Source organism: Gekko japonicus, unplaced genomic scaffold, assembly GCF_001447785.1.
Source record: "Gekko japonicus isolate JY-2015 unplaced genomic scaffold, Gekko_japonicus_V1.1 scaffold1266, whole genome shotgun sequence".
NCBI lineage: Eukaryota > Metazoa > Chordata > Lepidosauria > Squamata > Gekkonidae > Gekko > Gekko japonicus.
Window position 1 is genome coordinate 348,740 of NW_015169813.1, and position 14,044 is coordinate 362,783.

Genomic DNA, 14,044 nt, shown 5'->3' on the forward strand with positions numbered 1-14,044 from the left:
TCTGGTAATGGGCCATCCCAATACCCCATGTTCCCCTGAGGTAGTTGGTGGTGGTGGTGGTGGTGGTGGCGGCGGCTCCTAATTGAAAGCCTGGCGGAAGAGCTCCGTCTTGCAGTAGTAGTAGTAATAGCAGTAATAATGAGATGACAGAATCCAAAGGTACCAAAAAGCACATTGAGCAAGCTACGAGGTAGGGATGCTGGCCTCCAAGTGGGACTTGGCGATCCCCCGGAAGTACACCTCCTCTCCAGACCAGAGAGATCAGTTCTCCTGGAGGAAATGGATGCTCTGAAGGTTGGACTCTACAGCATTGTACCCCACTGAGGTCCCCGTCCTGCCCAGGCTCCCCCCCCCAAAATCGAGGGGTTTCCCAACCTGGAGCTGGCAACCCAACCCCCCTGCCCCCCCCCAGGGGCTGGGAGGACTGGGCAACCCTCCTACCAGCCCTCGCCTGTTCTCGCATCTGTATCTGAAAGCTAGAGACCGACTGGGTGGGAGGTTCAGCGGGGGGGGGGGGGGAGATAATCCCTACCATTTGTGAGGATCAAGGAACAAAGCAGGGAGACTCTTTAATAGGAACCGACCGAGCGAGCCAAGTTTCCAGCTGCCGTCAGCTGCGGAACCGCGGGGCCCACGCGCGCTCCCAGGAAATGGCCAGATGCTACCGGGGGCGGGGAACTCCGTACAACGTATGCTCGAAGGCTGCGGAAAACACTTGTCTCTCCCGTGAGACAGGGACCTTTCTGAGCACACTGCGTCAGCGGCCCTAGGCCTGGGTTTTGAAAACTTCCTGCCTTGGGGGAATCCTCTTGAATAACCAGCCGCAGAGCCCCTTCCCATCTGGCGTGGGAACCCCCCCCCACGAGGCAAAAGAGCCTGGGGGGCCCGCTGTCTTCAAAAAGATCCAGGATTCTCCCTCCCCCAAAGAAAACCTGGATGCACATTTTTAAATTTTTAACAACCTCCTTCTGTTCTCCTCTCTGCTGTACCCGATATTCTCTCTCTCTTTCTCCATTTGTGTTTTATTCCCTTCCAGCCTCCTTTCTTATAAAAAATACAAGCACTTTCACACATGCTAAATAATGCCATTTCAATCCACTTCAGCGACCGTTTTGCAAGTGGATTTTGCCATCTCGCACAGTAAAATCCAGTTGCAAAAAGCAGTGAAAGCAGATTGAAAGTGTGTTATTTAGTGTGTGCAGGGGTCATTTCCTGTGGGAGCGCACAGGAGCAGAGCTCCGGCAAGTAAGGAACCCAGCGGGCGGGCACATGCAACAAGCCCCACCCCCTGCTCCCAGCAGCCCTCAGTCAGGCCACGAGGAGCAAGAAGCAGCCAGGTAAGTTGCAGAGGGCCCCCCCGCCCACCTTCAGGTACAAGCTCTCCCTCCTCTATGAGGACAGATCTGCACATCCCCCATCCCCCCAATAGCTAGCAATCCAAAACAGTCCAGTGGAGCCTGAGCGGTGGGTGTTGCCTTCTGACACACTTCCGGTGATGCCAGAGGGTGTGGCATATGCAAATAAGTTATGCTAATGAGTTATGCTAATGAGCTCCTGCACCTCTTTTTCTACGAAATGACCCCTGAGTGTGTGTGAAAACGTCATTAAATACCAAAGTCCATGTTCGACATCATGCTCTCAGGGTACACGGGACACCAGCCACGTCTCATGCAGCCTCTTGGGAACCAAGAGCCCCCCTCAAACATAGCTATTTATTTTAGGATGGGAAATTCCTGGAGATTTGGGGGTGCAGCCCAGGGCGGGCAGGGTTTGGGGAGGGGAAAGGAGGGATTAGGGTTGCCAGGTGCTTACTGTCTGCTGGTGGGGGGCTCCAGGCTGCTCCCTGGGATCTTCTGGTGCGTGTGTGACGTGATGACATCACCCGGAAGTGACATCATCGCACCGGGCACGTCATGCGAGAGACGCTCTAGCATTTGGCCAAAAACTCTATGGTCACCATAGAGTTTTTAGCCAAGTGCTAGAGCGGCCCCTGCATGTCGTGCCCAGCGTGATGATGTCACCTCCGGGTGACGTCATCGCACCGGGCGTTCCAGGCGCAGCAGGGCTGTTCAGGGGTGGGGCTCCCCTCGTCAGCCAGCTGGCCAGTGGTGGATTGGGCCTCCCCCGAAGTTGGGGGGGGACCCGTTTCCATAGAGGGGATAGCAACCCTAGGAGGGAACTGAGTGCGATATACTCCAGTCGAGCCCACCGTCCAAAGCAGCCATTTTGTCCAGGGACACTGATCACTGTAGTCTAGGAATCAGGTGTAATGCCATGAGATTTCCAGGCCCCACCTGGCGGCTGACAACCCACGGGCTCGGCAGCAGAGGACAAGCGTTTGGGAAGCTGCTGAGTGGAAACTTGTATGCAGATCTGACACCCTCAGGCTGGGGCTCAATAGAGATTGGGAGTGGCTGGCTGAGTGGAGAAGGAGAAGAAGAAGAGATTGGATTTATACCCCGCCCTTCACAACCCAAAGGTGTCTCAGAGCGGCTTACAAACTCCTTTCCCTCCCCCTCCCCACAACAGACACCCTGTGAGGTAGAAGAAGAGATTGGATTTATACCCCGCCCTTCACTACCCAAAGGAGTCTCAGAGCGGCTTACAAACTCCTTTCCCTTCCCCTCCCCACAACAGACGCCCTGTGAGGTAAAAGAAGAAGAAGAGATTGGATGTATACCCCGCCCTTCACTACCCAAAGGTGTCTCAGAGCGGCTTACAAACTCCTTTCCCTTCCACTCCCCACCACAGACACCCTTGTGAGGTAGGTGGGGCTGAGAGAGCTCTTGGCAGAAACCGCCTTTTTCAAGAACAGCTCTTATCAGAGGTACGGCTTGCCCAAGGTCCTCCAGCCAGGTGCAAGTGGAGGAGTGGGGAATCAAACCCGGTTCTCCCAGATTAGAGTCCGCACACTCAACCACACTACGCCAAACTGCCCCTCTTTAAGGCCTCTCTGCCTTGCTCTGCCAGTTTGCCACCAGCTGGGAGTGGTCCACCCCCCCACCCCCCCATGGGATCATTCTGCCTTCTGGCTGCATCCTGTTTTTGTGCGTTCTGTGCATTGCATCCTATATGCTGGACTGTGCTGAGTCCTCCCGCGCTCAGTTCTTTAACACTCTGTCCCTTCTGGCTGTACCATGGCGTTCTCTCTTTTCTATTCCTGACGACTGACTCATGCATTTGATCAAGCGGACAGTAACCCACAAAAGCTTCTGCCACGCTTAAACTCTTTTTAAGGCGCCACAAGACGGTTCTTCTGGCTACAACGGACTTTGTACGGCGTCGGCGACCCATCTGGAATCTGTCTTATAATTCTCTGCAAAGATCGTTTCAGAGGGTAGCCACGTTGACCTGCAGCAGAACAGAGTCCGAGTCCGGTGGCGCCTTTAAGACCAACAAAGTTTTATTCGAGGTACGAACTTTCATGTGCACGCACACTTCCTCAGATACAGTGAAATGGAAATCACCAGTCCATACATATAGGCAGAGGATGAGCAGTAGATTAGCATGCAATGTAATGAAGATGTTTATCAGAATCAGGAATTCATTATGTTAAACAGTAACCACATAAACCAACTTGTTATTCCTGATTCTGATAAATATTTTCATTATGCTGTATGATAATTTACTGCTCAACCTCTGCCTACATGTATGGACTGGTAAGTTCCATTTCACTGTATCTGAGGAAGTGAGCATGCACGCAAAAGCTCGTGCCTTGAATAAAGCTTTGTTGGTCTTAAAGGTGCCACTAGACTTGAACTTTGTTCCAATGCTTCAGACCAACATGGCTGCTCACCTGGATCTATCTGCAGTAGAACAGTTAGCTCATCTCTGTTTCCAAGCTGAAGAGCCAGTGCTGTCCGAAGACGTTTCCTATTTACCTACTTGCAATTTGTTGCTTTCGAAGTGCTAGGTTGGGAGGAGCTGGGGCCAGAGACGGGTGCTCAATCTGTCACATGGCACTAGGGTCTCAAACTGCCGAACTACAGACCTTCCAGTCTGCAGCTCAGCATCTTAACCTCTGAGCCACCGTGGCCCCTTAAGGTACTACTGGACTTAAATCTAACGATGGTTTTAAAAAAATAAGTTTGGGGAATACATTCTACAGACAGTGAGGGAACGACAGAAAGTGAGGGGAGAGATTAGCTTGCAAGTGGCCCAGATCTGCTCCTGGGACTGGAAATTGCAAAGCTTCTGACTGTCAACACAAATACAAAAGTCCGTGATGGGAGAGTCTCTGCCTGAAGGTGCCCCGGATGACAAGATTCTACATTCAAAAACTAAAGCCTGTACACAGGCCAGCCTCCCTTCTCTCAGCACCGAAGCAATCATGGAGTCTGAGAAAAAGCATACCGAACGGATTAACGAATTCTCGAAGCGAAACACTGAAATCTGCAGATCCCAGAATTTTCTCCCTCCGAAGAGCACAGGCCTCCCAGCCCCACCCAGTTCCCCAAGCTGCCTGAAAAGATTTAGGAGGGGAACGGTCTCTGGAAGGAAGTATATATAGAAATAAACAGAGTTCATTTCCCCATAAATGCGTTTAGGATTGCAAAGGCCGCATGAACCCCTTTTGCAAACTCAAGCAAATGTGAATTCAACTGGCAAGGTGCTCCTACTTTGCATAATTTATGCACTACCTGTTGTAAAGGTGAAGCAAGGCACTGGTGCCCTTCCTTAGTACCACCCTGTCAGCTTCAAAGCAGCACTCACGCACTATTAAATCATCACAAATGATGAGGACTAGAAACTCGCTTTTCAAAACAAAAAAAGCTGCTGGTTTCTGCAAGATCCGCACAAGGAACAAAAAATCCAGTGCCTCGGAGTTATCAAAAGTGGGGGGGGAAGAAAAGAAAAGCACGCGAGAACGCCGTCAGTTGACTCACCTAGCCGAAGCTCCCCAAAGTTGCCGCAGCCGATCTTCTTCCCGACCCGGAAGTTGGGGCCCACCATTAAGACTCCGGAGTTGGTCCCTGCCGTTCGGCTCCCGTGAGTGCTCCGGCCTCCACCTGTTTTAGACATCCTTTTGCTTTCCTCGCTCTCCCCTTTCCCTCCTCTCTTATCAAAATCCATAAGTTTGTGATACCCCGGCCTCTCCACGATTACGTCGATTCCATACAAATCCCAACACAGCCGAAACTTGAGGTGGGGTTGCGGGTCAGGGGGAGGGGAGGGAGATGGAGGGGGAAGGAGAGGAGCCAATCAGAAGCTGGCGTCTTCTGGGTTAGTAAACCATCACGGGTGGCAGTGGAGGAGGAGGAAGAGGAGGGGAGGGCGTCAGGGGGCGACGCTCCACCCGCATGCGCCGTGCTAGTGGGACGTCAGTCCTCTCGCCAGTCCCGCCGGGACTCCGGCCGGCACCTCCAACGGGGCACTCTTTGGAGAAGACGACGACATGGCGGAAGAGGGGTGGAATCGGCCGACGGCAATCCGTCACTCCTGAGCTGGTAGGGAAAAAAGGAAAGAACAGCTCAGGTTAAAGAAAAACACATAAAGCTTATTCTCTTTTTTTAAAGGACCTGATGAAACAATGGGATGATGATGAGGAGGAGATTAGATTTATACCCTGCCCTTCACTACCCAAAGAAGTCTCAGAGCAGCTTACAATCTCCTTTTCCTTCCCCTACCCACAACAGACACCCTGTGAGGTAGGTGGGGCTGAGAGAGCTCTGAGAGGACTGCTCCTGAGAGAACAGCTCTGAGAGAACTTGTGACTGACCCAAGGTCACACCAGTAGCTGTAAGTGGAGGAGTGGGGAATCAAACCCGGTTCTCCCGGATTAGAGTCTGCACTTCTAACCACTACACCAAACTGGCTCTTCAGGAACAGAGGACTCTACTCACCTGAAGTAATATTGGTGTATTACCAACCAATATTACCAACCAATACCACCAAAAGTGGACTTTTGAATTTGCACTCTGCATTTGAATTCTTTGTTCTGTGACTCATGCACCTGGATCTTTCCCGATTTGCACCATTTATTTATGTGAATTTCAAGATGTTATTGAAATTGTTTTGTTTGCCTGTTATTGCTGATTTATGTAACTCAGTTGTGAGTATTATATTTAGTGTCTTTGAGTATTTTGGGACGTTTAGTAAGTTCTGCCTCGCCAGCCCTTTGCTCTATGCTCCTGCCTCCAGAGGGGAGGTGGGCGGCAACCAGAGACTTGGCCTTTTCAGTGGTAGCACCTTGCTTCTAGAATGCTGCTCACCTCTGATACCTGTCTTACTCTCATGTAGGGTCGCCAGGTCCCTACCTGTTGCCAGCTGGGGGATGGAGCTTCCTTCCTGGGATCTTCTGGTGTGTGCACCAACGTGCTCGGTGCGATGACGTCACCCGGAAGTGATGCCATTGCACTAGGCACATCACCGGGGGCACTCTAGCATTTGGTCAGAAACTCTAAACTCATTAGCATAATAGGCCATACCCAACATCAGGAACTCATTAGCATATTAGGCCACACCCCTGACAGCACACCTTATTCACATATTAGGCCACACCCCCATGTTACCAGAAGTGTGGTCATCCAACCACACCCACCTTTTGCTTCTTATTCTCTTAACCTTGTTGTCAAAACCCAGGGCTTTTTTTTGGAGCAGGAACTCCTTTGCATGTTAGGCCACACCCCCTAATTGTAGCCAATCCTAATGAGTTTCTGCTGTTGGGTGTGGCCTATTATGTTAATGAGTTCCAGCTGGGCGTGCCCAATTTGGGAGCCAGCCGGAACTCCGTTCCTGTGCGTTCCTGCCCCAAAATAGCCCTGGTTTTAGCACTAGCACTTTGTAATGTTTTATACCTGTATTGTTATGATTTTATTTAGTTTTGTTTTATCTGTGCAGTGTCTGTGTAAGCCGCCCTGGGCCTGCTACGGGGGGAAGGGCAGGGTAGAAATTTAATAAATAATAATAATAACTCCGCTTAGAGGGAACACCGGGCAGCTTCCAGTCCCCTTCCTGGTGAAACATCTTTCAAAACATCTTTCAAAACATCTTTCAAAAGAGTTACATGCCCAATGGACTTCGCGCAGGGTAAAAATAATTCCCACGCCTTTGTTAAAATCTAGCAATTTCCTTTCCAAATGTGGGGGAGAGGAAAGAGAGAGAGAGAGAGAGAGATTTAAATTGGAAAGGAGGTATTTAAAAATAAAAGACTGTAGACTAGGAGCTTATTTCCGGTAATGTGCTCCCAGCGTGCCACGACGAAGCAAACGGAAGAAGCCGCTCCATTTGGGAGGAGAAAAGAGGGATAAAAATATTTCACGAAAGTAGAAGAAGCACTGCTGAACTGATGATGCTGGAGGGGAGCCCAGGGCGCTAGACTGGAGGTTACGAAGAGAACATAAAGATCAGGATCATTCCCGATCTATCTTCCAGCATGGAACGAAGCGCATGAAGAGGCGATTCGGTCTATCCAGGCTAGGCCTCCTCTGACTGGCAGTGGCGCTCCCAGGGTGCATTCAGACGGGGCGTTTCAGCCGGCATAAACTGCACCGGTTCCAACCGTTGCAGTTTATGCCGGCTGAAACGCGATCACACTTACCTCCTGTCTGCGGAGCCCATCGCTGCATGCCCGTTCACACACAGTGGGCGTCGGCGATTTTTCTTTTTTTTAACTCAGTTTGAGCATGCGCATAGGCAGCCATCCACAGAATGGCAATCTTCGTGCATGCGCAAAACACCCCGTCCCGAAAAGCATGCCCTGAAGAGAGGACTTACCTTTAAAGTTTAAAGAGTAAACTGGCCTCCCTGAGGTCCCGGACGCCTCTAAAACGTTAAACTAAGGACCTTTTCTTTTTTAAAAAAACAAACGCCGGGGCGAAGCTTCGTCCAAGCGCATATCACCAACCTAAAAAAAAATGGCGGGCGAAAATCGGAAGCCTCGGGCTTCCGAACGGAAGTGGCTCTACAACGGGGGGTGGGGGGAAGCAATTACAACCGTTGCACACAGGATACCACCACTTGGGGACCTAGTGGCAGAATACAACGGTTTAAGGCTCTTTGCAACGGTTAGGGACGGAAGGCAGATGTTCGCCGTGTGAACACCAGTAAGTACACCGATTCCAACCGGCACCTATACCGTTGCAAATGCCTCGTCTGAACGCACCCCCAGAGATCTTTCACATCACCTTCTACCAGAACCCTCTTTGACTCCCAGTACCGCCCAGCAGGGCTTTTTTTGTAGAAAACCCCCAGCATGAACTTATTAGCATAATAGGCCGGCCCTTGGACAGGGCAGGGAGGCATTTAAATGTCTCCCCGATCCTCCCCGATCCTTCCAGGGGGCCCCCTGGCCCGCCCACCTCGGAGTCGTTGGGGGTGGGGTCGCTCTCCAGGCCTTCCCTCTGTAGCCAGGCACACAGAGATTTTGGCTGTAGTGGGCGTGGCCAACTCTGAAGCCAGCTGGAACTCCGTTCCTGTGCGTTGCTAGCCCAAAAATAGCCCTGCACACCAGTATATCCCTCATTAGATCTCCCGGTATACCCCTCATTAGAACTAATCACCACACTGTTCCGCAGACAGACCCTCGAAATGGAAGTCGTGGAACACCCCATTCAGATAGGGTTGCCAACCTCCAGGTGGAGCCTGGAGAGCTCCCGGAATTACAACTCGTCTTTTGGATGGCAGAGGCCGGTCCCTCTGGCTGCAGCAGACCATGTATGACCACCCAACTGGAGGCTGTCTGTCACTGCTGGTCCCCCCAATGAGGATTGGGGCTTCAGGAGCCAGTTTGGTGTAGTGGTTAAGTGCGCGGACTCTAATCTGGGAGAACTGGGTTTGATTCCCCACTCCTCCACTTGCACCTGGCTGGATGACCTTGGGCAAGCCATAGTTCTGACAAGAGCTGTCCTTGAAAAAGAGCAGTTTCTTTCAGAACTCTCTCAGCCCCACCTACCTCACAGGGTGTCTATTGTGGGGAGGGGAACGGAAAGGAGTTTGTAAGCCGCTCTGAGACTCCTTTGGGTAGTGAAGGGCGGGTTCAGGGCTATTTTTGGGCAGGAACACACAGGAACGGAGTTCTGGCTGGCTCCCAAGTTGGCCACGCCCAGCAGGAACTCATTAGCATAATAGGCCACACCCAACTGCAGAAACTCATTCGGATTGGCTACAATTAGGGGTGTGAGGCCTAACATGCAAAAAGCCCTGGGTTTTGAGAACAAACAAGGTAAAGAGAATAAGAAGCAAAAGGTGGGTGTGGCTGGATGACCACACTTCTGGTAACATTGGGGTGTGGCCTAATATGCGAATAGGCTGTGCTGTCAGGGGTGTGGCTTAATATGCTAATGAGTTCCTGCTGTTGGGTATGGCCTATTATGCTAATGAGTTCCTGCTGGGCTTTTTCTACAAAAAAAGCCCTGGGCAGGGTGTAAATCCAATCTCTTCTTCTCTTCTTCTTCTTCAGCACCACCGGCTCTCCACCCCACCCCACCCGGACCACCTTTACGTACCCTGCCCATGCACAGTTCACTTATTTATTTGGTTCCATTTCTATCCTGCCCTTCCTGTAAGCGGGCTCAAGGCAGGTTGCAACATTAATATAAAACAATAAAATCAAGATTAAAGCTATAGACGTAACCCTTAAACTATGGTGATCAAACTACATCACAACTATTACAACGGTGCCCTGGTGTTAGACAATTAAAGGCAGAAAGGGCTAGATCGCTTAAGGGATTCCAGACAATCAGTACTCTACCTTGGGTAAACCAAGGTGGTTGTCATTCTGTTACTCAAGAATTGAAGACCATGGTGCAGAAGAGGAAGAGAAGAAGAGGAGGTTGGACTTATACCCTGCGCTTCACTCGGAGTCTCAGAGAGGCTTACAATCACCTTCCCTTCCTCTCCCCACAACAGACACCCTGTGGGGTAGGTGGGGCTGCGAGAGCTCTTTCGAGAACTGCTCTGGAGAGAACAGCGCTGGGAGAACTGTGGCTTGCCCAAGGTCACCCAGCAGCTGCATGTGGAGGAGTGAGGAATCAAACCCGGTTCTCCCACATTAGAGTCCGCGCTCCTAATCACCACACCAAACTGGCTCTCAGATGGTAACAGAGAGGTAACAGGATGGTAACAGGAGGGGCCAGACGATATTTGACGCCCGCTGCCTCACCCAAAAGCCAGTTCAGGATGCGGGTCCCGACCGAGAGCCGATTCATACAACGGTGGCAACAGAGATTCGGCTCCTCTCAAATTTTAGCTAAAATCCTCTAATTCTCTACAAAGTTCCAGAGTGCAGCCGTGTCGGTCTGCATTAGAAGAGCTAGATTCCAGTCCAGTAGCTCCTCAGAGGGGTCAGCAAGATTTTCGGGGAGAAGGTTTCAAGAGTCGAAACTCCCTTCATCAAATGCTTATACCCCCAAAAATCGTTTTGGTCGCGAAGATGCTATTGGACTCGAACCCACATGGACAAAATGGCAGCTCGACAGAGTCGATTCTATGACCTTAAATCCCACTGAGGTCCCCCCTCTCCCCAAACCCCGCCCTCCCAGACACTTCACCACACCACACACAGACACGCACTCCTCCCAAATCTCAAGGTATTTCTTGGCAACCCTATATTCGGGCCAACCAAAATGGATTGCAAAACAGTGCGCAGGTTCTCGGATTCCCCGAGAACTCTACATCAGGCTGGCTCTCCAGGTTCAGTGTCAAAAGAGAAAAGAAGAGAGACAATTGGATTTATACCCCGCCCTTCACTTGGAGTTTCAGAGCAGCTTACAAGCTCCTTCCCTCCCCACAACAGACACCCTGTGAGGTGGGTGGGGCTGAGAGAGCTGTCCTTGAAATAACAGCTCTGACAGAACTATGGCTTGCCCAAGGTCATCCAGCAGCTGCGAGTGAAGGAGTGGTGAATCAAACCCGGTTCTCCCAGATTAGAGTCCGAGCACTTAACCGCTACACCAAACTGGCTACACCAAACCACTACACCAAAAGTGGGATAGTTCACAGCACGGTGTCGAAGGCTAAATTGCATTTGTTAAGATGGTGCTGGGCAATGTTCCCTCTAAGCCGTGGAGTCTTGTGAGCAAAAATTCTACTCTGTGAGCTACTGGCATTAAAAGTTGTGATCAAGCGATTTGGCTCCTGCATAAATCAGTTTGCTCTCGAGCCCTCCTTCCTGTGCTAAGACAAAAATGTGTGAGCCGGAGGCTAAAAAAATTGTGAGCTAGCTCATACTAACTCAGCTTAGAGGGAGCACTGGTGCTGGGTATGAAACAGGTTTTCAAGTGGCACCAAACTGCATGGACAATGGAGGGGGGCTGAGAGGCAGAGGTCATTTCGGGGGGGAAACGCGGGGGAACGCAGTTCCCCCGGGTGAGGTGCAGGGGGGGCACATGACGAAGCCCCGCCCCCTGCTTCCGGCCGCCCCGCTTCCAGCCCTCATTCAGCCAGGAGGAGGCAGGAGAAGAGGGAGGGTAAGTTGCTTCCTCCCTGCCTCTCCCCACCCCTGCCTGCCTGGGGCCAGGGAGGGCCTTGGCGGGGCTTCCTCGCACTCCCGCTGGCCTTGCAGGTCCACCGCCGGGCCCCTGATGTCAGGGGGTGTGGCATAGGCTAACGAGTTATGCTAATGAGTTCCCCTAGCTCTTTTTCTACGAAATGACCCCTGCTGAGAGGAGCCATTCTTGTTTTAGGGATAGGAAAGGGCAGCATGTGGCCAGATGATTCTGTAGCGACGAACAACGGCATGTGGGGGGGAGCCCACTAGGGTGGGGTGGTTAGCCTGGGCGGAGGTTAACCACCCAGTTAACTTCCTTAGCACCGTCTCACCCCGCTCACCAGCACAACCTCAGGCCCCAACCGGAGTCAATTTTCAGTGCGCACTTAAGAGAAAAATGCTTCCGCTCTGCAGCGGATCACGGTTACGCCGCTGAGATCGGGGCCCTGCTTTTAGCATCTTAATCCGCTCCCTGTAACAGAGGCAGATCCCCAAATTGCAGGGCTTAATCTGAGCGTCCACACCAGAGCCTTTAAAGAAGAAATGAGGAAAGGGAGAGGAAATTTTACAAGACGGTAAAAAAAACCCCAACAACCTTCCCTTCCCCAAGGAAAACAGTTTAAATAAAAGGCACACATTTCCATTAATCTGGATTAAAGGCCGCTTCCCTGAAAGGGGGGGGGGGGAGGCAGTCAATTCCGAAGGGATTACAGACGAGGCGTGGGAGGAACAGGCCGGTTCATCTCTCCGAATTACAGAGCAGAGGGAGAAGGCAAGCATATACATGCCAGAATGAGAGGACAGAGAGGAAAGGTTAAGTAGGAACTATTTGGGGGAAACGTCCCTAGTATAGGCACTCCCAACAGACCAAGGCTGTACCACCTCAAATGTTTGGGCCAAAAATACTCATGCTTGAATACTTCCTGTAGGTTTGGGGTTTTTTTGGGGGGGGGGGGGTTGCAGTCAAGTGGCTGCTGATTTATGGCGACCCCACAGGGTTTTCAAGGCAAGAGGTCTTTGCAGCACCCGCAAACCGCCTGGTTTGCCATTGCCTGCCTCTGCATAGCGACCCTGGACTTCCTTGGTGGTCTCCGGGGTCATTTCGTAGAGAAAGAGGTGCAGGAGCTCATTAGCATAACTCGTTTGCATATACCACGCCCCCTGACATCACCGGAAGTGTGTCAGAAGCCAACACCCACCCCTCAGGCTCCACTGGACGGTTTTGGATTGCCAGCTATTGGAAGGGGGGAACGTGCAGATCTGTCCTCGCAGAGGAGGGAGAGCTTGTGCCTGAATAAAACTTGGTCTTAAAGGTGCCACTGGGCTGTTTTGTCCCGGGGGGATGGGGGGGGGGGATGCACAGATCTGCCCGCACACAGATCTGTGTAGAGAGAGAGAGAGAGAGAAAGAGAGAAAGAGAAAAAGAAAGAGAGAGAGAAAGAGAGATGGAAAGAAGGAAGGAGAGATGAAAAGAAGGAAGGAGAGAAAGAAAGGAGGGAAAAAAGAAGAATGTGCCGGATCTCCATGCCTGTGCGCTCCATGCCTGTCTCCCATCCAAACACTAACCAGGGCCCACCCAGCTTAGCTTCCAAAACAAGATCGGGCTAGCCCGAGCTAGCCAGTCCTGTACGTGCATACATTAAAACCCCCTTATTGTGAGCTTTTTGCAGCAAAGCAGAGGATTGAAATAAAAAAGACATAAATCAAAATAACATTTCTATCCCGGCTTCTTAAACCTCCTTGAACTCAAGGTGGCTAATACTGCAACCCGGTTGTTGCACGGACGCAACCTAAACTAGTCCAATTAGCAAAACTGAGACATGGGTTCAAACACACAAGTTTGCAGACTTGGAAAAGGGGGAACACGCCCGCACAAAACGGATTCTCGGGTATAAGCACAGGCGTGTCCAAAGTTTGCGTGTGCTGCAAAGAGGAGAAGCGACAGAATCATACTACATAGGGGTTAAGGGTCAATGAAGTATATTTCCCCTCCCTTCCCCACTCTGGGCCCAATCCACAAAAAGAACACAGCCTGCCACAGATAAAGTGAATGGATAAGAACATAAGAGAAGCCAAATGTGCGATCAGGCCAATGGCCCATCCAGTCCAACACTCTGTCACACAGTGGCCAGAAATACCAGGTGCCATCAGGAGATCCAGCAGCGGGGCCAGGACACTATAAGCCCTCCCACTGTTGCGCCCCCCCAAGCACCAAGAATACAGAGCATCAGCTGCCCCAGACCGAGAGTTCCTATCTATATCTTGTGGCTAATAGCCAGCTGTTCCATATCTATATATCTAATTCTCAAGTGTGCCCCCTGTGTGCGGATCCTTAAATCCGCGCACCGGGGGCACCTGGGGGGGAGGGAGATGTTTGTGCGCACGTGGGGAGGTCCCCACGTCTGCACAAAAATCCGAAAACTTCAAAAAAAATCAGGAGGATACTTAAATCCCCCCAAAACTGACAGAGCGTCCCCTGCGCATGCGCAGGGAACGCTCTGCCGGCGCCCTTGCTGGCGACTCACAGCCGCTTTGTGGGGGAGAGGGGGGAAGCGCCGAGGCCCGGCGGCTATGAGCCGCGCGGGCCTTGCTCTCCAGCCGGGGGACGGGGGACGG

The 14,044-nt window shown here is 51.6% G+C and overlaps 1 protein-coding gene across 3 annotated transcripts in view; it reads right to left on the reverse strand.

The window, feature by feature from the left end:
* The window catches only part of CSNK1G2 (casein kinase 1, gamma 2), a 120,366-nt gene that overhangs the window by 48,402 nt on the left and 57,920 nt on the right, over positions 1–14,044 (reverse strand). For 2 of the 3 annotated variants that reach the window (XM_015417155.1, XM_015417153.1), the window contains exon 2: positions 4,887–5,444. In XM_015417155.1, the coding sequence (XP_015272641.1) occupies positions 4,887–5,073 (187 nt within the window). In that variant the 5' untranslated portion in view covers positions 5,074–5,444. The remainder of the gene's footprint in view (positions 1–4,886; positions 5,445–14,044) is intronic. The other variant, XM_015417154.1, reaches the window with a different exon arrangement.